At 48.0% G+C, this 24,854-nt stretch overlaps 2 protein-coding genes across 2 annotated transcripts in view; both read right to left on the bottom strand.

Moving 5' to 3' along the window:
• Positions 1–900: 900 nt before the first annotated feature.
• On the bottom strand, positions 901–10,428 carry AP5Z1 (adaptor related protein complex 5 subunit zeta 1). The gene is made up of 17 exons (XM_038151521.1): positions 10,293–10,428; positions 9,957–10,094; positions 9,409–9,595; positions 8,298–8,430; positions 7,308–7,420; positions 6,654–6,822; positions 5,846–5,986; positions 5,440–5,477; positions 5,198–5,360; positions 4,764–4,942; positions 4,121–4,263; positions 3,215–3,364; positions 2,899–3,010; positions 2,414–2,511; positions 2,029–2,161; positions 1,677–1,891; positions 901–1,421 (listed from the first exon to the last, which is right to left on the bottom strand). The coding sequence occupies exons 1-17, from the start codon at positions 10,331–10,333 to the stop codon at positions 1,157–1,159; spliced, it is 2,418 nt and encodes an 805-aa protein (XP_038007449.1). The 5' UTR covers positions 10,334–10,428; the 3' UTR covers positions 901–1,156.
• A 2,698-nt stretch (positions 10,429–13,126) lies between these two features.
• FOXK1 (forkhead box K1) overlaps positions 13,127–24,854 on the bottom strand; it is a 55,235-nt gene continuing 43,507 nt past the window's right edge. The window contains exons 8-9 of the mRNA XM_038151046.1: positions 23,315–23,539; positions 13,127–21,078 (exon numbers count right to left, since the gene is read on the bottom strand). Of these exons, the coding sequence (XP_038006974.1) occupies positions 20,858–21,078; positions 23,315–23,539 (446 nt within the window). The 3' untranslated portion in view covers positions 13,127–20,857. The remainder of the gene's footprint in view (positions 21,079–23,314; positions 23,540–24,854) is intronic.

The raw sequence follows: 24,854 nt of genomic DNA, 5'->3' as shown, positions 1-24,854 counted from the left end.
GCCCTGCCCTAGGGTGTTTCTGCCCCAGCAGGGACTGGGAGCAGTGCATCCTCCTGCCATTGACTCGGCTCTACCAGGCAGGTGAGCAAAGGCTCAGGGCTCCTGGTGATTCACTTCACTTTCAATCAAGTAGGTATGCTGGCCTGTCATCCTCCACAGAACTTGAAATGGGCTGCCTAAAGCCTCTGGGCAAACTGCATGCACTCCTTACTCCCCTCTGCCCCGGAGCAAGGGCTTGGGGTGAGGCTTGGTTTGCACTAGACAGTGCTGGGGCTGCATCCTGCCATGTTCCAGCAGTACCAGTGCAACCCCACTGAGCACCCCTGGAGCTGGAAAACAGCCCCAGAGCTGTGTGTCGCTCACAGTGCAGCCAGGTATTGAAACAGACTGTAAATAAACCCTGCTATTTACTAGTGTGCATGAGGGCTGGCTTCTCCCAGGAGGAGCAGTGGGATGGATTGACTTCCCTGTGTGTTAATATGTACAGCTGAGATGTGTATAAAGCTCTGGTGCAGATACTGAGCACAGCATGGCGCCTGTCGGACACGGTGGATGTTAAGAAATGCTCTGTGTCAACAATAAACTGGATCAATAAATCTCTCTAAGCCCTGCTCTGGCAGCTGTCTCTTGGATCTCTCCGTGTTCACTCCAGTGGTGAGACACGAGAGCGGTGAGGGCTCCCAGGTGTGATGGAGTCAGTCCTGCTTCCTCCAGCTCAGGCCTTTGCCTGATCTGCTGCAAGGAGAGGCAAGAGAAGCAGCATATGCAGGTGTAGTGAGAGCAAAGGGGAGGGGAAACAAGGCAGAGGAAGGGAGGGAATAAGTGCATCTCCATCACAAGTACATCTCCAAAGGGACAGGGTATGCTGGCAGGGTATTACTGTACCATTCACTCTCCTGCAACATTTGCACAAATCCAGCAGGATTTCAATGCATACTAACCAGGAAGGGATAAGACAAGCTTAGGAGATAAAAAAGCAACAGGCACTAGGACACAGAAATACAAACAGCCTTAGACCAGAAGAGCAGCCTCAGCTCTCCTTATTCCTGTTCTCTGTTTCATTCACAATCATTTGTTCCTCCTTTCCAGTTAAGATCAGGGCCTCAGCCTTGAGTGTCAGCAGTGTCCAGTGAGTTACTCCAGAAACCTCCTGCCCTCACACTGGCATGGAGCCTGCAGCAGGCTCCAGGAGCTGGGTCACCATCCTCAGGGCCGAAGGGAGGGAGTCATTCACCTCCCTCTGAAAGCGTGTGCTGGCCACGGGTGGGGTGAACACAAACTGAGCCACGCTGGGCATTTTCAGCAGGTTCATGAGCTCAGTTGCACGTATAAGGATCTCCTCAAGGTCTTCCTCGCAGTAAACAGAGGTGACAGCAGGGCTCTGCACAAATGTTCTCATCTTGGACAGGAACATGGACACTCTGCAGGAGAGAAGGACATGGGTATCAGCTGGCAGGACCTTTTCACCCAGCCAGGTCACTATTTCAGTGTGTAAACTCCAAAAGACTAGTGTAGGTGACAGAGCATTAGCCAGCAGATGAATCCCACTCCTCCGAACTGTGCCCTTCCACAGCTCTGTCCTTTTTCAGTTGCCAGACTCAATTATTAATTAACACCAGCAAACTCACATTTGGACCCTTGAGATCTGCACGTTTCAACCCTTTGCCGGCGCTCACCTGGGGATCAAGTCCTGGCTGCGGGCTGCCAGCTTGGTCAGGGTGGCCATGAGGACACTGATGGCACGGGGGGCACAGCTGGGGGTGCTGGCCTGTGGCCGGAGCTGGGTGATCTCAAAGAACACAGCCTCCAGGGTCTCGAAGAACCGCGTGATCTGCTCCACTGTGCAGCGCTTGTCGTGGGACACCGACAGGAACTCGCCCACAGCCCACGCCTGGTGCCAGGCCAGAAGGGAGCACAGGGAAAGGGAACCGAATCACTTTTAGGGAACAGAAAATCAGGTGAGCTAATGCTAGGAGAGAGGAGGAGAGTGCAGCTGGAGCAGCCTGTGGCAGCAGCAGCCCTGCTCACCATGTGGGTGAAGATGGCCTCCTTGCTCTGGATGTTGCTGACTGCTCCCGAGAACTCCAGGATCTCCGTGGACAGCTCCACCACGAGCGCAGGGCGCAGCCTGCAGAGCACTGCCAGCTGTGAGCCCAGCACCCTGGAACAGAGACAAGGGCACAGCTCAGAGCAGGGCAAGGTGGTGATGCCCAAAGCCAGGAGGGGCTGGCAGCACCCAGCCTCTGGCACAGGGCTGTATCCCCAGGATGTTCCCAGCTGGGATGAAGGTGCGGCCCTCATTTTGCACCCTTCAGAGGTGTATCACAGAGGGGACTGGGCCAAAACTGAAAAGGCTCCTGGGCTGCCAGGAGGAAGGGCTGGGAGCTGGGCTGTGCCTCCTGTCTCATCTCACCTGTACACATCCTCTTTAAACACTGGGATCTCATAGAGCTGGTCACTCCTCTGCAGCAGCAGCACCACCAGCTGGTTTATCAGAGAGCCATCTGCAAACTGAAAGCCAGCCCTTGTTTCAGCAGTACCAGTGACACCCAGCAGCCAAACCCCAAAATAACCAGCCAGGTGAGACAGCTGGCAGACAAACCTCCTGATCTAGGAGGGGAGCAGTGCACAAAGCAGGTACCAGGCACTCACTGTGCTCTCATCTCTCTCCTTTACAGCCGGCTGAGGGCACAGAATGCACCTGACACTGCTGCACAGAGCTCTTCTGTTTCTCTGGATCAAGTGGCCAGCTCAGTGCTGGTTCGTGCCAGTACCAATCCCACCCTCCCCTCTCTCAGAGCTGCAGCATCTTCCCAATTTTGCTTCTACAACTGCTCTTCACATAACAAGAGATCCCTGCAGCACAACTGGGAACTGAAATCCCCCCAAAGGACCCACCTCTGCCACCACCCTGAAAAAGAGCTCCAGTAAGACAGGGACAGTCTCTGCACACTGCACCACCCTTGGGCTGCCAGCCAGGGATCCCAGCAGCTGCCGAAGTGGAACCAGACTGTGGGCAAAAGAAGAGTTACTGCTGAAGGTTTGTTCCCTTTCCCTTTCCTTGTTCCCCACAAGGCCTTTGAGCGCTGGCAAAGCTGACAGAGGGAAGAGAAATCCCTGTCACGCCTGCTCAGAGCAGCTGTGCCTCTCCCAGCAATCCCAGTGCTGCCTCCCAGAGCTGGATGGCTGAACCACACTCTAGGCAGGCTCCTACCTCTCTGGAGCATCCTCAGGAGCAGACCTGGTGCGGAGGAGATACTGGAACATGCTCCTGTAGAGGGGATGGCGGAAGGCCTCCAGACACGTGGCTGGTTTCCCAGCTGGGTCAGCCCCAGCCTTGTCAGAGGCAGGAAGAGCAGCTGCCCTAGCAGGGAACACAGAATGTGCTGCACTGTGAGAATGGGCCAGGGCAGAGCTGGGATCCTGAACACTGAACAGCAATCCAGGTCTAATCCAGGCTCTCTGGAAGGCAGAGAGCCAACCTGATGAGTTCAAGCCCCATATATTCAGGCTCCAGGCTTGCTTCTGTGTCATGCCTGAGAAAGGGGAAAATGGCAATCTGTATCCCTCAATCATCCAAGCCCACCAACATCTGCCTCGAGGGTGGCTCTCTTTTCTAAGCACTCCAGAAAGAGCTGTAATGTGAGGAGGACAAGGAAGAGCAGAGGTACACCCAGTTCCAGTCCTACCCCATCTTCATGGACACTCACAGCTCCTAAAATCTCAGGAAGAAAATTCTGTGTGCCTCCAGGAGGACAAAGCCAAAACCAAGGCTAAGAGCAGGAAAGGAAGAATAGGTATTTCACCTCTGTATTGAGGTGGTACTCGTGGAAGCCTCAAACATGTGGCAATCATTTGGAGCTGGATAGGGAGAGGGGAATGGCAACAGCTCCCTGATTCCCAAAGACAGCCCAGTACTGAAATGTGAGAGCTGGTCACCTTCTCTTCCCATGTACAATACATTACTAGGAAAACTGGGCTGACATCTGTGCAGCCTTGTGTTAACCTGACTGCAGTGATGCCTCTTGCTCTGTGCCAGCTGAGGCTCAGAAGCGTGCACTGGGCTTTGGTCAGTGTTAAGGTGCTGATTAACAAGTGAAAGGAAGGGAAGGTGCATTACCTCAGCTGGATGTCCAGAGCTGCTGTCAAACAGGGCAGGTCAAGCAGCAAATGGAAGATCTCAATGGTTGTGCCTGGATCCAGCAGAAAGGGGAGAAGGTCCACGAACTCGGAGATCAGAGGTGGGCTGTTCCACGCCAGGAACTGCAAGGAACAAGCACAAACTGCTGCACTATCCCTGCTACTCCATCACACACCCAGACAACTCCACACTGTGACCAGATGGGATGGGGAAGGGAAAGTCACTTCTGAAAAGCAAAACCAGAGAAGTCTGAGGGTTTGGTCAAAACCCAGGAGCCTGTTAGAAGCTCAGCACAGGCCTCTGGCAGCTGTTTCAGTGGCTGGCAGCTGCAGCTTACTAAACTTTTCCAGAAACAAAGTGCAGTGTCCTGTGTTCACTGCGCTCCCCAGCCCTCTACAGTCCTGCCAGCCCAGACTCTTCTCTCCTGGCAGTGCTGAACACACCCAGAACCCTCCTCCCCTTCAAACTCACACTTGTTTTGTAACAATCCTTCTTGCCTGTGCTCTCCCCCTAGCACTGCCACGAAGGCACATGGAGGGCTCTGGGGTGCAAAAACAAAGTTCTAGGGCACAGAAGGGGATGTGAAGCAGGCTCTCCCCTCTGCTGCTCCAACATGTTGTACCTTGAAGAGATTTGGGAAGCTCTGCCTGAATATGCTGGAGGAGTCTGCGAAGAGCTGGCTGTTGTCTTTGCAGAACTGGACAAATTCAAAGGCCAGTGATGGGTTGTGGAAGAGCTGAGCTGGGATATCAGTGAAGAGGTGTTTGTAGATGGCATCTGAGTCCACAGCTGCCAGTTTGCCTGGGAGAACACAGCACCTTGCTGAGCACAGCCCAGCCAGCAGTCCTGCCAGGGCTCCAGGGGCTAAGAGAGATCTGGGTTATGTTCCTCTAAAGAGCAGGGGACACCCCAGCTCCTGGGGTGGCATCATCCATACCAGAGCACAGGCAAGGTGGAATTACCAACTCTGGCAGGCAGCAAACTGCCAGGACAAAAGGCTGTGCTGGAATAGGCATGACTGGATCATGGAGGAGGGGGTGGGAGCTGAAGACTTACTGTGGTTCAGGAAGAACTGGGCAATGGGCAGCAGTGCCCTGGCATAAGTGGCATCCCCACAGATCCTGCTGTGCAGGGTTTTCAGGAAGGAGACAGCACGGCACACGTAGGAGGAGTCCTGTTTGCAGATGATGTCCATGATTGTCACTGCCTCAATGAGACACTGCAGGAGGGCAGAGATGAAGATTGGAATGGGGGAAACCACAACTCCCAGAGCTTGAGCCCCACCTCTGTGTACTTACAGCTTTTTGCAGGTCTCCATCATCTTTCTTCAGGGGTCCTGCCAGAGAAATGAGTCCAAGTTAAGCTTTGAGCCCACACAGGAACATGAGGCTGTCAGTTTGAGCACAAACACCGGCTTCAGGGCAGGCAGGAACACACACAGATCCTAAATTCAGGCCAATTTAGGAAAACTAAGTTTCAGAGCCTCCCCTGCAAATCAAGGAGGCAGAACACGACTGTTGCCTCCAAATCCTTCCCAACACCCCAGCTCAGGGCTGGTCAATGGCTTGCCCCAGCAGCTGCAGCAGGCCCTATCCCTAACAGCCTAACAGTGATTCCAGGGAGTGAGATCCCAGCCCGAACATGCAGCAATATTTTGGAGAACACCAGCAAGAGGGCTCCCAGGAGGGCTCCTGTAAGACTCACGGCGGCTGCTCTGCTCGACGAGGCGCTGGCAGTACTCGAAGGCTTTGTCCCGCAGGCGCTCCCTGGGGGGAAGCAGCTGGCCAGCCGTGCCTGGAGCAGGGGTCGTGGCTGTCACAGACCTGTCCCCTCCTGCTTTGTCACCTACACAATGAACATCACACGTGTCAGCTCGTCACGGGCCATGGCACCCACGCAGCAGCCCAGCAACAGAGAGGCAGCTGATTGTCCCCAGGTGTGGAGTGAAGAACAGGAGGCTGAGGGAGAAGGGAATGTTACAAGAATACTAAGGAGATGCCATCTCCCATCACCCAGGCCATCTTTCCCAGGAATCCATGGGGCTTTGTCTGAAAACAGGAGACTCACCCAACAAGTAATTCCCCAAAGAAGTATCAATAAGTATCATTCAGGAGGTTTAGTGATATTCCTTCCCAAACTTTCCCTGCTCCTAGTGCAAGATCTCTGAACTCTTGCCCATATTCCTGCCACTTAGAATGAGAGGATGGCTTGGGCTGGAAGGGACTTAAAGCTCATCCAGTTCCAAAGCCACTGCCATGGGCAGGGACACCTTCCACTATCCCAGGTTGCTTCAAGCCTTGTCCAATCCAGCCTTGATCGCTTCCAGGGATGGGGCAGCCACAGCTTCTAAGGGCAGCCTGTGCCAGGGCCCCACCACCCTCACAAGGAATAATTTCTTCCTATTATCTAATCAGTTTGAAAGAGAGGAGATTGATGGGTTGCTGGTGCAGCCATTTCATATGACATCTGAGAGCACACAGCCCTCCTGGGGCTGCAGAAATTCAACCCCTACCTGGATTAAGGGTGTCCAGCTCCTTGCCCCCATAGCACAGCAGCCAGTTTCTCAGCATGGAGAAAGTCTGCACGTTGAGCCACTGGTCCTGTGTGTAGTGCTGAGCCACTGAGAGCACTGTGAAGAAGTCTGTGGCAACAGCACCGTCCACCTCTGTGACAGGAGCAGGCTGAGAGAGAAGATGCAGCAGGTCAGAGCCCCAAGGAAAGGCTAAGTGAGAGGGCAGGGAAAGCCCCACTGAGCCCCAAGAGACAAGCAGCCCTTGTTTGGGGTCCTGCAGGAGGGCAGGTATGCAGAGGGAGAAAAGCCAGCTGTGCTGGATCCTTCTCCCCAGCTGAAACACTCAACTTTGACACCGGTCTTGTTTGCAATCACCTTCAACTCTGAAGTACACAGTGACTAAAAGACTCTTCTCTAAAAACTGCTTCAAGGATCAAAGCTCTGGGTCTACAGCTGAACTCCTAAATCTCGAGCTGTAAATCCCCCTGCTTTGCTTTCCTATGTGTCTCAACCACATATCCCACAAAAATTCTGAAGAACAGCAGCACTTCTAGGCTACTGTTTTCCAAAAGAAGGTGATTCTGGGAATCCAAACCAACAGGTAACAGACTAACAAATGCTCTTGTGAGGTCACCATGGCAACTCAGCACTCACCTGTTTGGTTCTGGGACTGGAGAAGAAGCCTCCAGAGGGCTGAGCCATTCCTTGCTGAATGCTTGCATACCTCAGCCAGTCAGCCAGCTTTTTACTGACAACATTGGTCTGTTCTGTACAAGGGAAGTGACAGGGTCATTGCTAGATTGGGCAGAGAAGCAGCCTGTGCAGCCTGTCCTTGTTAACCCTCAATTGCTGTGCTTTTTCTCCAGCCTGGATCACTCACTGACCCAGCAATCCATAAAGAAACTGGTACCCCAAGGTGGATGTTCTATACTCCTCACACCACCTCAGCCAGGGAGTGAGTGCTGGAGCCAAGGACTCTGCTACCAGATCACTCAAGAGATACTTGTTCCTTTGTCTTCATCCACTGCTGTTAGGAGGAATGTACAAAAACACTGTCACATTATTCAGGCAGTGTCTGGCTTCAGCTCTGCAGCCAAAGGCACAACTCCCTCACAGGGAACTCACAGAAGCTGGGGCAGGTGACCCTTCCTGCTCTGCCAGCCCATGCACCCAGCCCAACATCCTCCCCAAAGCTTCTCTGGCACACTCAAACTCTTGCTCACAACTCCCCAGCATTTTAAGCCTGGGATGCTCTCCTAGGTTAACTCACCACTACCCACCCAGTGCTGCCTCTCTGGTGAAGAGCACTTCTAGTTGTTCCTGCTGCTCTCCTGACCACATGCACAGGCACATCTCTGCTTCTCTCTCTCTTGGCTTGATGCTCTTCAGGATAGCTACAGTTTCACACTCCTGCTGCATCTGGAGACCTCAGCTAGAGTACATGCTCCTGTTACACAAATCCATGGCCAGGATTTGACTGGAAGGCCCAGTCCCAGTTCTGTGTGGTGGAATACATCTCACCCAGCAAGTTCCCTTTCCTCATAGCAGAGACGTCACTTTTGACAGCAGCTTCCAACTGAGAGCCTTCTGATCACTACGCAGACCACAGCCAGGTGGCAATCTCAGCTCTTCCTAGAGATTTACCTTCTGTTAGGGATTCGGGGGAAAGGCTGATGACATTTGCCAGGACAGGAAGAAGGAACCGAGCACTCTGACCCTCGGGCAGTCTTCTTTCAAGGACCTGCACAACACGCTGCCCCACAGCTGCCACTTCACCCTTATTTCCCGGAAAAAATAAAGCAGAGGTAAGGATAGATAACCTGCCATCACTAGAGACCAAGCTCCTCCATCAGGCATCAATGCCGAAGTCAAACACAAGAAGAGCTGACAGCACAGGGGATTTTACTGCATTTTACAGAGGTTTTCTGCAATTTGAATTCCCAGATCCCAAACTGTGGGGCTGCTTATGTGTGTTTTTCCACTGTGGAACTGCAGGACAGTCTCAGTGCTGGATACGGGAGAGAGAAGCTTTGTGAGGCAGCATGTAAGTAACACACTGCTGGTTTCTGTTTCATTTCCTTTAGTTAAGCAGGCTCAGATGAATGTCACAAACACTGGAGACATTGCTAAGCACACAGTGAAACTCAGAACGAGAAGTTCCACAAAAAACATTTTACCTTTAACAGGCACAATACAAGTAAAAGGAGAGGAAAAAGAAGTTTGCAGCTTGTTCCCCAGTCAGCACTCAAAACAGGGAGGTCCTCAAGTTTGCTTCTTTTCATGGAGAATCTGGACCTTTGAAGTGTCATTTGCATTTACAGTTTGACATGTTTTATAGGTTCTGTGTATGTTTTTTATATATGAACACGAAAGCAAATACCATAAGAAGAATCTCTAAAATCTTGTGCTTTCCTCCTCAGGTTCAAGCAATCCTGATTTGAAATCTAATCAAATCTAATGCAGCAGCCAGCTCTAAAGGGTTCTTTTTTTGCTTCCAGGACCTCAGTGTCTAAACATTACAATTTAAAGCATTTTTTGTAGTTAAGTGCTATACACAAAAATTTTCCATTTTTTCCCCATGCAAAGCAGAACAATGAGATCCTTTAAATGAACACTGAAATACCTCTGTTTTTCCCTACATACTTACAATTGATTTTCACTCTCCTTGAGCTCAGGGAGGAGCTCAGGAGCAGGGAACAATCAAAAAGCAAAACCATATTGACAAGGGAAGATCTCTGATTGACAGGTCGTTTACCTGAGCCAGAAGGACGGAGGATACCAGGCTCAAGAGCTTTGTATCTTGAATCTCATCACAGGAGAGGATAAGATCGCTGCAAGGTGACATCTCTCTCAGGATGGCAGCACATAACACCTGAATCTGCTCAGGACTTTTGGGTGAGCACAGCACTGTCTGCAACTGCTCCACAAACTTGCCATCGAGCCTGCAAGAGTCACAGTGAACATCACTGCCAGGCAAGAAAAGATCCAGGTGCTTATTTCCTGCATATTTTTGGCTTTGGGGTGATCCCCCTTGACAGGGACTAATGCCACTCATCACCTTCATTTCTGAGTGCACTTCCACAGAGGCCTCAGTGATACCAACACTTGTTAATCTTGCTGCAAAAGGGAACTTCTGCTCAGCAAAGGGGTGAAAGGCAAAGAGGGGCTTTGCGTTTAAACTGAAGGCAGGGTTTTCAAGGCAGCGTGTTATTTTAAAGCCCTAACCCACGCCCTGCCTTTCCTTTCGGTTCGGAAGGTACCGCTTTGCACCGTCCAGCACCCGGGACGCACACGGGCACTCACTTGCGAGGGTACTTGGTGGCGGCCACCGCGAGGTGCAGCCTCTGCAGCCCATCCACGGCCTCGGGGCCCGCCTCGGGGCCCTGCAGCAGGGCGGACACGCGGGCGGCGAATCTCCGCAGCTCCTCCTCCTGGATCTCCCTGCCGGGGGGGGGTCGGGGCTGTCAGGAGCCCGGGCCCTCCATGCCGGGCCCCCTCGGGAAGCTCCGGGCAGGAGGGTCGCTACACACCGCCCTCCCCTCCGCCCGGCCTCCCGCTCAGCCCCGGGCCCCCGCCAGCACCCCCGCCCGGCCCGAGGGGTCCGTGGCGCTGTCCCTGTCCCCCAGTCCCCCGTCGCACCTCGCCTGCCTGAGGAAGCTCTCGGCAGCCGCCGTGAACATCCCGGCCCCGCCGCCGCCCGGCCCCGCCACGGTACGCGGCCAAAGCCGCCCCCCATGGGCGGGCGGTACGCCGCGCCCCGGCTCCGGGGGGACGCGGCGGCTGCTGCAGGAAGGTTCCGCCTGGCGGGAAGGGCGCGCAGGGGAGAGGGGCGGCCAAAATCCTCGCTGGTGGCTGCAAAAGGACTGTCCGAGGTGCTGCTGATATGATCCCCCACCTCAGGAGCCTGAGCACAAGCTGGGCTTTGAGGCCACCCCGCCCTAGGCACTCAGACCTACGGAGAACATCATTACATAGCGGAGGTGAGAGTTGGGGCTTCTGCAAGAGGGATGGTAAAAGACAGTGAAAATATCAGCCTTTCCTGCAACCTGTTCATAAAACAGAGCTTTCCAAAACAGGCACGAGATGTTAAACCAGCTGCTCAGTCTTCAGCACTCCCAGAAGTTAAAAATCCATCAGGACCTTCTCTCCCAACTGCTAACACAGCTGGAGCTCTCAGCACCTCGCTGAGCACTGCCCTGCAAGGAGGAGATGCCAGGGGATGGGATCTGGCACTTTGCCTTTGGCAATTCCCTGCCCTGTGCTCTCCTGGCATTAAAGTTGATTAGCACCATGCCTGGGCAATCAGCCAGCAGAGCAGCAGCACAAGGGGAGCCAAAGACAGGATAATTTTAAAAGACACCCCCAGAAAGGGGTCTGGATCAATACATTTGCTCACTGTGTACTCTGTTATTAATTTTTTAATTAGTTAGTTAAAAAAAACCCCAAAACAATCCCTGCAGTAACTGAAGGGAGACTACAAGAAAGAGAGAAACTTTTTACGAGGGCATGGAGTGACAAGACAAGGGGGAATGGATTCAGATGGAGAGGGCAGGGTTAGATGGGATATCGGGGAGAAATTCTTCCCTGTGAGGGTGGGGAGGCCCTGGCACAGATTCCCAGAGAAGCTGTGGCTGCCCCTGGATCCCTGGAAGTGTCCAAGACAGGCTGGACAGAGCTTGGAGCAGCCTGGGACAGGGGAAGGTGTCCCTGCTCAGGGCAAGGATTGGAATGAGGTGATTTTTAATGTTCTTTCCAATCCAAACCATTCAATGGTTCTAAAATTCTATGAATTACTACTTTATGTCAATTGAGGCCTTAAAAGATACTACTATTTAATTTTGGTGCTAAGAATGTTTAGTCAAAATAAAGCCAGAATTGCAGCTGCATTAGGAAGAAAAAGGAGGAAAAGTCCAACTACAAGACAGATAAAGTATTGTTTTCTGATCTCACAGGCTAAAATGAAAACAATTATTATAAATTACAGGGGAACACACTGGAATAGTTTAACTTTCAAAATAACAATGTTTCACTTCATGACAAAACAAAAGCTGGAGCTGGAGGAATCCTTTACAAGCCCCAGGGGAAGCATCACAGATCTCAAACACACAAGTCCATATGTTCACTCTGCTGCGAGTCACCAGCTGCCCAAATAACTGACAAGGGATCAAAAGTGGGGTGTCTGAACTCCAAACACTGCAAGGTGTGCAGATACACACTTCCTTCCTACTTGAAAAAAAAGGAAAAAAATATTAAGCACGCTGTCAGTGCTGCAGGAAACTCAACTCCCCTGTGATGTTACACTGGAAGGATCCAAACCTGGCACCCAAAAACAGCAAAGCAATTTCAGGGCGTTTTCTCTTTCATATATAATTTTATTTCTGGTTATAGAAACAAATGCTAAGAGGAGAAGCAACATTCCCCAACCACATACATCAAAATTAAGGTAACAGAACAGTTAAAATAAATGAAAAAAAAAAAAAAGTAGAAATTTAAACCTTTGTTATAGCTTTAAAATATTAACGTTCTCGATACATTAGAAATCACATTCAGATCTCAAATTACTTAAAAAATGTATGGCTCTATATTAAAAAAACAAACAAACAAAACCACTGTATCCCATCTGAAGTGGAAACACAGCTCCTGCTCCTGGGATGCAGGATCCCACCCCCTGCTGGGAGCCAGGGCTGCCTGGAGCATCTCACAGGAGCAGCACTGCAACACGGCCAGAGAAAGAACATGAGCTTCACATCCACTGCCCCCATGGAGCTTCCCCCTTGGGATACACACCTGCTTTTTAAAAAGCACTGATAACGAAAACAAGTCACAAAAAAAAAAAAAAAACCCAAAACAACTTTTGATATCAGCTGTAAAAAAAAAAACCAAAAAAACAACAACCCCACAAACCCCAAAACATCTGGCTGGAGGTGTCTTGCACAGGCAACACCAGGAACTGAAATGCAAGCATGGCTTTAGTTTCCCCTTTCCATCACCTTCTTATTTTATAAAATAAGTGCCAAACCGAGGTGAAAGGGGTAAGGCTGGCCCAGATCTCTGTAGCAAACCCTTCTGTGAAGCCATTGAGGTATTTCAGGTTCTCCTCTCAGCCTTCCCCAGGGACTCTGTGGGAATGAGCATCTGCAGAACAGGGGGGAGAGTTGGACTTTTCTGAATTTGTTTTTTATTAGAGCAATTATTCAGAGTTGCATCTGAATTTCCAGCTTTACCATCCGTTGCTCACACACAGCTTTTGATTTACCCCTAAACAGCTTTGAACAGTCCTTTGGGTAACAGTCCTTTGGATAGCTCCAGACTCTCAAAATGCTCTTTTTGGCTATGTGGAGGTTGGCTGGCAGGCTGGGCAAGGCCAGCCTCCTCAGCACAAACAGCATGTCCAGAACCCAACACAACATATGGTCTTGTAAGATTTCCATATTTTAAAGCCATTTTCTCTATCACTATATTTGAATGAGTTTGGTTTTGCTTTTGTTTTTTTTTTTTTTTTTCTTTCCTTTTGTTTTTTTTTTTAACATTCTGTTTTCTATTAAAGCAAAAAGATCTCACAAACAATACTCTGGTTCCCTCTACTTCAAGCCCATTTGAGGGAGAAAAAAAAAGATTAAGCAAGTTTAGGTTTACAGTAATTCAATTGCTACAGAGCCAACTTAGCAGCCTGCCCACCTCCCAAGAGCAGCATATAAATCAGCAGAACATCAGGATGTTCTGCACCAGACTTTTAGCAGCAAGACAGTGAAACAGAAGGAATTCTCACTTTTTCTGCTCCATTTAAATCTCATTTTTCTTCAGCTACCAGACATTTCTCCTCACCGTTGCCCTTAGCTTTAAGGAAGGCTCTGTCTTAGATTGCTTGAAGTGAAACTGAGGTGGGCTAGGAGCAGGACAGAGAGGTCCAGATCACAGCAGAACCTGGCAGCAGACACGAGGCCACAGCCAAATATTAGGGGAAGCCTGGGTTTCACAGGGGCTGTTTTCTGCTGGATGAGGAGGAAAGCTGCTTCCTTTCCCTGCTCCTATTCTGGTCACTCTTCCTATCACCAACCCTGTCCTCCCTGAAGTACTGAAGCCCCATCACCAGCCAGGGATTGCTGAGGTGAAGCTTTCACTCAGATCCTCACAGAGAATTTCTGCTTCTGGAAGAGCAATTAGGATTAGGAAGTCAAGTATCACTTGCTTTTATTCTCAACAGATCCAAGTGGTTCAAAATACACCTTTCTGTGAATTTAGTGATCCCTGTGGAATTAAATCACACCTGAACTTTGGCCAGTTCAGGAAAATTTACTCCCTGTGAATGGAAACTTTAGAAAAACTCTCCCGTGCTTGTTTTTAAGGGGATATAGACACACCTCACCCCAAAAAGAGACAGAAGCATGACAAAAGGAAAATAATCTCACCACAGAGGAAAAGAAACAATTTCCTAGAGCCCCAGTGTTAGCTTAGCCACCTGACAGAGAGGAATTCCTCAGCCTTACAGCATCCTGGTGGAACCCCCATAAATCTCCTCTGTTAGAAATAAGGTCCCATTACTTACGGAGCAGAATCTGTAAAGAACTCCCTGATACTGCATCTAGAGAGAACTGCAGACAAGAAAGGATTCCAGCTTTCATTAGTGCCATTTGAGGGGGGTTTTCTTGCCAGAAAAGCAGCGTGGAGTGGGGTTGCTGCAAGCAGGACAAAGCCAGAAGCAGGGATCCTACACGAGGAAGATGCAAGTACCAAGGTGCCTCTTCTGCTCTGCGAGAGGAATGAAAGCAATCACTGAAGTAAAGCTGCTTCCACTGGCTGCTCACATTCCTTACAAAAATAGGTTCATTGTTCTTTCAGAGTCAGTGCCTGGTGCAGGAATTACCAACACACTGTATAAAAGTCTGTGTAAGTACCATTCAAGAGAAAGAAATAGTCATGGACCATTTATATATCTATATTGACACACACGCTCACACACTCACACATTAATAAATATAAATTTTATGTTTACACAGATCTAATTTAATATTCTCTGAAAAAAAAATATTTAAAGGGTTTCTTCCTTAGCTGCCACCCATGAATTGTCAATGTGTTTTTTCTGTCTTGAGAGCAAAGGAGTAGATTTGGCACAACTACCCTTCTGCTCTGAAACTTAAAGTGACACATAAGGAGAGGACCAACCATACATTCTGAAAGGTTTTAATTCAGTGTTGGTAAATCGAAAATGTATCAAAAGAATTTTCCAAACATATAAATACAAACGTCACAAATTGATTCAAAATTTGGAATTTAAATATAGTGCTCCAAGAAAACCAAGTATTTTTCAAAATGTCTTGCTCAGGCCAAAGTAAAATGCTCCCTGGTGTATTATTGCCCCATGAAAGACACCCTTACAGAGAGAAAGCCCACCCTCACAGCTACAGAATTCCCACTGCTGGTTATGGCATGGGAATGCACCCACACCTGCATGCACAAACACCTGCACTGACCTGCAAACAACCCACCCAGCAGAGAGAGATGTTGATCTAACAAATCCCAGCCCAAGAGCTGCCTGGCAGCCCAGAGAGAGATTCCCCAGGCACGTTTTGATCAGGTGCAGATCAACACGCAGGAAGGCATCAGCTCCAGCAGTCCAGATGACCTTGTAGTGTAACTGTTTTCTGCAGCACAGCTGGCTCCTTTGGAAGCTACACTTTCCAGCAGTAGTGTATGCTATAGTAGCAGCAGCTTGGGCATAATTTTTCACCCAGGACACAAAAAGTTCTGCAACAGATTGTTTACTCGTGTAACTGCAACCTAACACAAGAATCCTCGCCAGATGCAGACCTTCAAGCAATGGAATTAAATTAGGAGTTGGATTAAAGGACTCTGGAGTTGACAGATATAACTGCAAATAGAGGGGAAAAACTGATGAAGAGCAGAAACAGGAGCTGCCCAAGAGACTGGCTGGCAAGAGAAGACAGATCGTTTGCTGCAGGATGGCATCTGCAAGCTCAAAAACTCAGTGTGCAGCAAGGGCAAAATTATGAAGCAAATCCTTTCCTTTAGAGGCTCATTCCTAATGCCCTAGTCCAACTTATTAGCAGCAGGACTTAAAAAAAACCTCAAAGATTTTGCAGGAGGTAGAAACTCAAGGCAATTTCCACACTGGATTGAAACTATCACTTGGTAAGATTAGGCACAGGTATCTTTAAAAGTGATCAGGGTCCTTCAGTGCTGCTTCCTGCTCAAAAAGACCCAAGGACTGTTCCTTGGAAGAGAGGGACAACGTGGTTGCATCTGCACAAATGCAATCCAGTTCACTCTGTGATCTGTTCCTTACACTTCACACTTGTCAGGCAGCAAGAGACAGGTACTGGGCTGTACTGGCAGCTACCAGGCCAAGGAAAGGGATTCCTCTTCCACCCATCCAGCATTCCCCAGATCATGCCTCCAGCACTGTCTCTGCCTCTGGGTTCCCCAGCACAAGACTCCCAGTGACCTCCTGCAGCAATTCCACCTGATGGATAAGAGACCAAGACAACTAGGCTGGTTCAGCCTTAAGAGAAGGAAGCAAATTGAAAAAAATCTTACTGGAATCTTCAAGTACCTATTTGCAATGTGCAGAGGAGGCAGAGCTGGGTTCTCCTCAGAGGCCAGGAACAAATGCAGCTGCGTGGGAAATTCTTCTTACGTTGCTGAGAAGTTTTCACCTTGTGTGGTGAGAGTGGATTCTCTAAGGAGAGGTACAGAACTACCCCTAGGTGAAATCCAAGATCCCCAAATCCAGGGAAACGCTTCTCTTTCACCCTACATTTTGACATTCACTTACACACTAGCACACACCAGTGATACCAAATAAATACCCCCTTGCTGACACAGATGAAAAGCTCCAACACCAACAGAACATCCCCAGCAGGCAGGGAGAAGTGTTCCACACCCCACTGCAAGAGAGTTCAGGTCAGATGCTCTCACTTGCTTAGATACAGGTCCCTAGCCTTCTGTGCTCCAAGTTTTATTCCATTGTGGGCATTTCACTACTGAAAAAGAAAAAAAAAAGGTGGAAATGAACTCTGAATAACAACTCTAAGTCAGTACAAAGACCAAACATGCAATATCAAGTTTACTTCCCCCAAAATCTGATGCTAGACCATGGCATTGATGGCAGAAGCACTGTAAGAGCTTAAGCTGTTATTTCTTTCCTCTTACAAAGCTTCAACATGTCTCTGAAAACACTCTCCTGAATAAGCTCTGCCCAACAGTAACATGTCTAGAACACAGCAAGAAAATTGATACAGGGTGACCAAATTGACCTTTCTCAACCTGCTCTGGAGCTACATGTATTCCACAGGTATTTTCATCCTTGAGTCCTCAGGCAGAGCTTAATGCAAGGTGCTGCTCCTGTCAGTGGATAAAAATGACTGGATATGCTACAGGGGACAGTGTTAATGGTATGGGGGAGGGAGGAATGTGGGAAGGAAAAAGAGTTGAAAAGAATATATGAGCTAATCATGAACTTCAATTTTGTGCTCAGCACTGTGCTGTGTTATCACTAAATCAGATTAAATTGATCTTTCTCTAAAAAGCTTTCTGTTTCATAAGAGCCAAGGTCAAGACAAACAACATGGAATTCCAGTGGAACAGAACAAAGAACGACTGCATTCAACTCTTGCAAACTGGGGCAAAGAAAGTTGCTATAAACTAACTGTGATCAAAGTAAAATTAGTCAATGTCATTGCCTACAGTAAAAAAAAAATCAATAGGGAATGGTGGAAAGCGAATTCACACATTAAGAACTTGCCTTTACAGTTTTCCCAGGTCCAAGCTATTGCAGTTTAAGTATTCAATATGCCTTGACCTTCATTACACAGAGAGCAGAAAATCCAGTGAAGCCTCCACCTTCACTTCCCCTCAAACCTTCTCTAGTTAATGTAATCAAAGATGAGATGCAACTTTTTAGACAATAAAAACAAGTCAGATTATAAATTTAAAATCCTCTGAGTACTGCATATAACCATTAAGGTAAACATTTTCTTCCTAGCTGAAGACTTAATTCTACCACCACGCCTCTGCAGTCTGGAGAATCAGGACTGGTATGTAGAAAGAATGGTGCTGTCATCCAGACTGAGCAGTGCTGAAAGAATTCATCTGGAGGCCTGAAACAAGACGTCTTCATCTCACATGTTCTGGATGAGGACCACACTTTTCCACAGCTCTCAACACGATTTAGCAAGAACAGTTATTTTACCTGGTACCAGGTAATGTTTAGCCAAACCTACCAAAAAAAAAAAAAACCTGCAAGTGGCAGGATGCTTCCTAAAGCAGCAGAGGGATGCAGCAGACTGATAAAGCAAAAACCCCCTGACAGGGTGAACTGACAAGTTCCAGACATCTCAAGCAGAAAGGGTGAACAGAAGAAAGATGTTGCTTATCCTCAACTCCCATTTGAACCAGCAGGCATTGTGAGCCACAAAAAAGAAGAGACAGAAAGTGTTATTCTGTTCTAAATACTCAGGAGGCACATCTACACATGCAACCTGAGGATGGACTTTCAAGAGGTATCTACAAAGCAGCAGCTTTATGGTGGATGAAAGCATTGTCACTCAACTGATGTCTTTCTACAGTGCTGGATCAGTTTACAGAAGTTCAGGGCCTAATTATTTAGACTCTTCAAGAGAAAACCACCAGCAAAGAAAAATCCACAGATTCTTGGCAGCTCCACATCCAGTTTTCTGTTGGTTTTTCATCCTGCTCTGACTCACCCAACATTCTGGAAACCCAAGGACTCCTGTGCTTCCGGAGCGCTCCCGAGCCTCGGGGCTGTTTCAGAGGCGTGCCTGTACCTAAAGCAGCAGTCACCCGAAAGTAATGATTCATCACAGGTACACCGAGCTGCACTCTCACTTGTGCCTTCTGCCTAGAAGTTCATTTTATTGACTCCTGGCTTTGAAAAGGCCACAGAAAACAGAGCTGATCTGTGTGCTTTTCCGCTGTGCCACACCTCGCCTTCCTAGCGGGAGAAGGGACAGCTGGAGGCCAGCCTGCTTCAATTACTTTGTGGTCTCTAACAATCCTCCTTCACAAAACCATTTCAAAGTGCTAAAATCCCATCTAATAACTTGTCACTAAGGGCACACACCTGAATTCTGAAAGCCCAGCTGAGATAAATGATCTGTCATGAATATTTTATGTGCCTCTCTCCACAGAAAGTAACCGCAAATCATGAGACCAAGAAATTCTTTCCTTCTTTCAGCAATATTTCTCACAAAATAATGGACTTGAGAATTAAACATGTCTGGATTTTATTCAAGTGGTGGGACTTGGTTATTGAACAGGATTTGGCAAAGACAAAGGAAACCTAGAAGGGAACAAGTGATGCCAGCTGTTACCTTGTGGACTCCCTCCCCAGATTCCAGCAGGCACCGAAGGGCTGTGCCTTGCCCCTAATCCCCATGGATATGCTGACAGTATCATTTACTGCACATTTCTGCAATGTTTTGCAATGGGAAGGCTTTTTGCAACGTTTCTGCAGTGGGTTTTGCCTCTCTGCCTTGTCACACTGCACAGGACAGCAAATCAGTACAGACGGGGGATAACCCACCAGAGGCACAGCCCACCTCTCCTAAGTCTCTCATCATTACCAAAGCTGTAACATTTGCTAAATTCAAAAATCTCTGCTGTGCTGCCAGAAGACATGTTAGCCAAGGGCACTGCAAAGTGTGTCAAGCCAAAGGGGTTTGCTGGAGGCTACAGGCAGGGGTGGATTTCTTTGCCAGTTGTAAGGTGTCACAAGTCAAATCTGCCTTCCTTGAAAGACATCCTTGTACTACGTGAGGAGCCTGGAACACAGTTTGAGTAAAGGCCTCCTCCTACTGGCCAACCCAAATGGTCCTCAAGGTAGGAGAGATGGGAGAGGGAGCCAAGTAATGAAAGCAAACTTCCAAATCAATTTTGATAAAACTGTTTGAAGACCTCCAGTGAGTTCTGCCACATGAAAAATAAAAGAGAAGTCTTTTGCCTTGGTCTACTACACCCGGACAGAATTTGAATGAACCACGGTATGACCTCTGCTGCCTCTCATCCAAGCCCTAAACTTCCCTCTCCAAAGAGTAGCACAGGAATTTTGCTGTTAGCCATGAAAGAGGGTCAGCTCTGACCTCTTGACCATGGTCCATCAAGCTAAGGACCACACCACCACCACGAGGTGAAGGTGACAGCTTTAGTGCAGAACATCAACCAGGATTTTCTCAAGTTCACAAAGACAGTGGCCATGCCTTCACCTACAGTGCTAATTTGAACAAAAGATGGTGCTTCACACAAGCTGTGATCAATCAAATGCTCACAGAACCTCCTGGAGATACCCTAACCCATGGGATCCTCAGGCATCAAGATACTTTGGCTGTTGTCCAGAGCAAGTGATGAGTAATTGTAAGAAATTATTTGCAAAGATACAAACCCTTTGTTTTTAACATCTTTACAGGAACCAAGTTAATGCAGTTCCTCTGTCATCTTATTCTCCCTCAGAGGGAATGGAGAGAAATTTCATCTGGAAATCCAGGTGGCTGAGCCCTGTAACTCTTCCTCCTGAATCCCCATATAAATAAACATTATATTCAGAATTTTCTGTTTAAAAAAAACAGAATAATTTGCCTTTTTTTTTTAAGCTTGGTACCATGTTTCTTTAATGTTGTTGTGAGATACTGCACCCATCTTTCAGCACTTGATTGCCTTAGGTGACCTTTTTAAAATGGTCCTATGGTTCAAAGCTCTCAGAAGTGTGGTATTAAGGCATAGAACATGAGGAGTTTTCTTTCCAGGGAGCAGACTGTATTTGTATTACATTCCTTTATATTCTGAACTGCAAATCCCATCCCCTTGGAGCCAAAAGGGGAAAAGATAGTTAAAAATATCCCAGCAGTCATACAATCAGTTGTCTGTATTTTTTTGAATCTTAAAAAAAAGAAAAAAAAAAAAGAAAAAAAAAAAGGAAAAAAAAATCCCATAAGTAGAGAGAGAACAGAGTTCCAGATATGGGTTCTTGGGAGGGATTTTCCATTCTTTTTGGCACCTTGTGATTATAACAGCTGTTGTCCTCCCATTGAAAAATCTGCCTTTAAAAAGAGCTCTTTATCAGCTGTGTTTTGAGCTGTTACAGTTGTGGTTGGTTTCCTGTGAAAGCTGCTTTAGGGCTCCTGCCATCCCATGCCCACCCCGCCATCGCTCCAGCTCCTCCCACCGGTTCTTCATTCACTGGTTGCCTGTCCTTGTGGCACTGTGGATGTGATGACTCCAGGCTGGGCTGGCCCTGCTGCACTGGGCTCTTCTATCCGTGCTCTCTTCACTTCGGGCTCGCTGGAGGAGGCTGCTGCCGTCTCTTCGGTCCCTGGCTCGCAGACCCGGCTGACTACAACAGGAGTGGACGAGCTGGCCTGGGCTGCGAGGAGCTGCAGTGGATTTGTAAGAGCTGGGAAGGAAGATAAGAAAGAGAAGCAGAATGAGTGGGGTGAAGCAGAACAAGTGTTTGCTATTCCAAGCAAAGCAAGAAAAGAAAATCCCACCGTCAAACGCGACAGCTGGCACATGGTCAAGCACTGCTTCCCGGAGCATTTCAAAAGCCTGGCTTGCTTTGTCCTTCTCTCTCCCTCCACAACCTCAGCTTTTCAAGTTTACCAAACCAGCAACAACCCCTCTCACAGGATGACTTCCTTCTTCCTATGTGTTGTCAAACAAGGCATTGCTAGCTAAATATTTGTTCCCAGCAGGGGAGGATCAAGCTCTACTTAAAATTACAGCACATCTCTTTGAGAGGTACTCCTGATTGTAGGTGGCCAGAGAATTTCTCATGAACTCCAACATTCATGTGCTGGGCTTTTTATTTGGAGGTTTAGAGGCTCTCTTGAGCCCTGCTCACACAGGAAGAACAAACCAGGCTATTGGGAAATAAAATCCAAATATTGAGTGTACTGACATCCCACTTGTAAAAAGGGCAGGAAAAAGCTTACCCTAGACAACCACATGTGTTCCCATCAGAACTGGGATCAGAACAAAGGAATTTCTGGCTTCCAATCTTGTATTGCATTACTGACACAAGGTCTCACTCTCCCATTAATAAAAGTGGTAAGAAAAAAGATGATTTAAGTAGCAACCCTCTGTAAAAATGTCTACAATTCCTGGTTCCAGACAGAAAATGTGCTTACACACTGACTTTGGCACACACCACTGCTTGGAAAACAAAACACATGCAGTTTTTGGACTCTGCATCAATCAGAGAGGAAGCCAAAGGGGACTCAGGAAACAGCACATCCTCTGCCCTCCAGACTCATTTGCAAAGGATGGAATGACTGAACATCAGTGCTGTGTTCACTGCTAAATGCATGAAAAAAGAGCCCTAGGACAAATAAACAAAGCCAACAGAACAAAGGCCCTCAAAGCCCAGTAACTTCTACCAAGGCATGAGAAGAAAACTGTAGAGTATCAAGAGGATGAAGGGGAAAAAATAGGGTAAAGATGAGGGCAGTCAGCAATTACAGCTTAGTGACTTAGAGAACCTAAATCATGCAACTGAAGAGAAGTTAACTTAGTACAGATGAGAGTCAAGAGATTCAGGCTTTGTTTTGTGAACCAGAAAATTTACTGCCACTTACAAGAAAACTCAGATGCAACTGGAATACTTCCCACTTTGATGAGAGTTAAAAAGTGTGGTGAGATTAAAATATTTTAACATAGAAATGTTAACTAAGAAACTGCCTGATTCTATATTAGACAAATGCTAATGCTGGTTAGTAGAAGCTTGACCTATCTGATCTATTAATATCTTATAATAATTCCATAAAAACCCTATCACTATATTTTTTTTATAGTTCAAATGAGATTCTTGCAATTGAAGTGCATACCAGGTGATAACTGTGAAGAGATGTGGCAGAAAATTCTGTAGAAAAACATTCCTACCTTCATGAAAGGCATCCAAAGCCCAGCAGTGCCCTTCATTTCAAACTCCCAAAAGCACCAGCCTGAGGCAGCAGAGGTGCTTGGCCTCTCAGAGAAAAAAAGCCATAAGAAACCTGGATATTCCCATCCCCAGCTGAATAAAATCGGAGGTGCTGAGCAAGCAAGAGGAGGCTGCCAAGACATGGCTTGTATGGAATTTCAAAAAACCATGCTTGACAAATGACTAGAACACATCCTGTGTATACAAAAATCCTACATTCATTCACCTGGAGAAATAGATCTTGTTTCTCTCAGGTTCTAAGACTAAGATGGGAAAGTATGTTATTTTCTTTTTACTCTACCGAGTCATGTTTCACAAGATCTAAAGAGCACCATGGAAATTTTATTATTTGGCACGCTGCAAGCAAAGGCTGTTGATCAGAAGAAAATAAATGAAAACAGGCTCTCCACAAGAATCACCAACACTTCAACAAGTAACCTCAAGAGGTAGAGAGTCTCAGTACTAATAACTGCACAGCCAAGGGCAAAGGAAGGACAGAGCTTTTCTGCCAGAGAGCAGGGCTTTTCCCCCAGGAAAGGCAGCAGAGGTGGACAGGAGGGAACCTCCCACTGATTTACAGCCCTAGAAGTGGAAGAACTGCAATACCTTTGAGCTGGACACATGGAACAACTTGATACACAGAAAGCAAGAGGAGAAAACACTTGCAGCTTTACAGCCTGGCTGCTAAGCTGGGAGCAGGGAGCAGACCCACCGTAGGCGCTGCCGGCGATGCTGTTGGTGGGCACGGCGTGCTTGCCGTTCTGCGTGACCGCCCGCACCGGGAGCTGGTGCTGCCCCAGGGCCACCGGAGCTGCCTGCTGCAGGATGGTGACAGTCTGCCCAGGGACACCCTGGGCCATCTGACTGGCCACTGTCTGGATAACACGGCTGGCCGTGGGGATCGTGGCAAACGCGATCGTTGGCTTCTCGTCCATGCCTGCGGAAGAGCAGAAGAGACAAGGATCGGTCACTGCCCTGGCTTCGAGGCAGGTTTTATTCTCATTAACACTTCAGCAGGGGTACACACCCCAGGATTACAGTACCTCAGCACCACGGAAGGTCAGGGATGAGTATTTGGAAACATGAAAATATTCTCTATTGCACACTTACTCTATCAATATTAAAAACATTTTTCTTACAGCATAAGCCACAAGAAAAATTGAAAAAAAATCAAATAGATCAATCTGACCCTTTGCCCTTAAAAGGCATCAGCTCCCTTATTGGCATATCACAGCTGTGATATGGACAGCAAGCGCTGCAAATCTCATAGCTTACTTTGCAATTTCAAACAATCTGGCCTGACTTTCAATACCACACAGCAGGAGAAGGCATTAAGATCTTAAACAATGCCTGGAGCCAAAAGTCTGCAGCAGCTTGCTGTCAGGCCTGCATGGAGGCTGATTTACAAGGAGGTCCTCCCACAATTGCCAGCTTTTGCTGTGGAAGTACAGGAAAAAAACAGGATGGAGAAAAAATAAAAAAGGAGAGCAGAGTTTCTGGACAGAGGTAACTGCTTGACAGCACTAAGCTACTTTTCTCACTTCTGAGTACAAGTATGGGGTCAATTCAGCAGGTATGCAACAGATACAGGACAGCATCCTGCCAGGCATGCAGGAGAGGAGAACCAGCACTCTTCCAAGGGCTCTGTGGGTCTCAAAGGAGAGAGAGCAGGAAGTACAATCTCATTAGTCCTGTAGGAAAAGAAGGCCTCTCCCATTTTAACATTTGCACCCAACAAGAGTGGGGTTAGATGGGACATAAGCACTGAGGTGAAACCTGCAGGCAAGCTGATGGGAATGGGGAGAGAAAAGGCAAGGAAAGCAAGGAGCTAAGGAAGGAAGATGGCAGCAAACAGGGAAAGTAGAGGCTAGAAAAGGATACAAGTGAGACAAGTAGGGAAAGAACAGGCAACAGCAAGAACCAGTGAATGAAAGAAGGGAGCAGGTGACAGGCAGCTGCAAGTGTTAATGCTTCAGGAACATGTATGGGATCCAGACAGGAATTTAGAGAGAATGCAAGTGAAACTCAAGCAAGATAACCAGAGCTGAACTAAAAATTCCGGGGGTCCTGCTGCTGCAAGAGGGGAAGCTCTTTGTCATTTTTTCCTTCCCTTAGAGAGAGGGACCCATTGCCCCACTGCCCACATAAAAGCAGTCAGAGAAACCAGCCTTGCTGCTGCCACAACATACACTGACCTTGTAGCACTAAGACCTTCTGAAATGGGGAGCAGACAAGGTGTTGTCTAGATCACA

The sequence above is a fragment of the Motacilla alba genome, chromosome 14 (genome assembly GCF_015832195.1).
Source record: "Motacilla alba alba isolate MOTALB_02 chromosome 14, Motacilla_alba_V1.0_pri, whole genome shotgun sequence".
In the NCBI taxonomy this organism is placed as follows: domain Eukaryota; kingdom Metazoa; phylum Chordata; class Aves; order Passeriformes; family Motacillidae; genus Motacilla; species Motacilla alba.
The sequence above is the reverse complement of the archived record's forward strand: the minus strand, read 5'-3'. Positions and strand labels throughout refer to the sequence as shown.

Coding starts and splice junctions, on each gene's coding strand:
- AP5Z1 (XM_038151521.1), bottom strand. CDS start 10,333: ATGTTCACGGCGGCTGCCGAGAGCTTCCTCAGGCAGGCGAG. Junction 7,421..8,297: donor CCCCGAATCCCTAACAGAAG/GTAAATCTCTAG, acceptor TCCCTTGTACAG/AACAGACCAATGTTGTCAGT. Junction 3,365..4,120: donor GCTCTGGACATCCAGCTGAG/GTAATGCACCTT, acceptor GTTCCCTGCTAG/GGCAGCTGCTCTTCCTGCCT.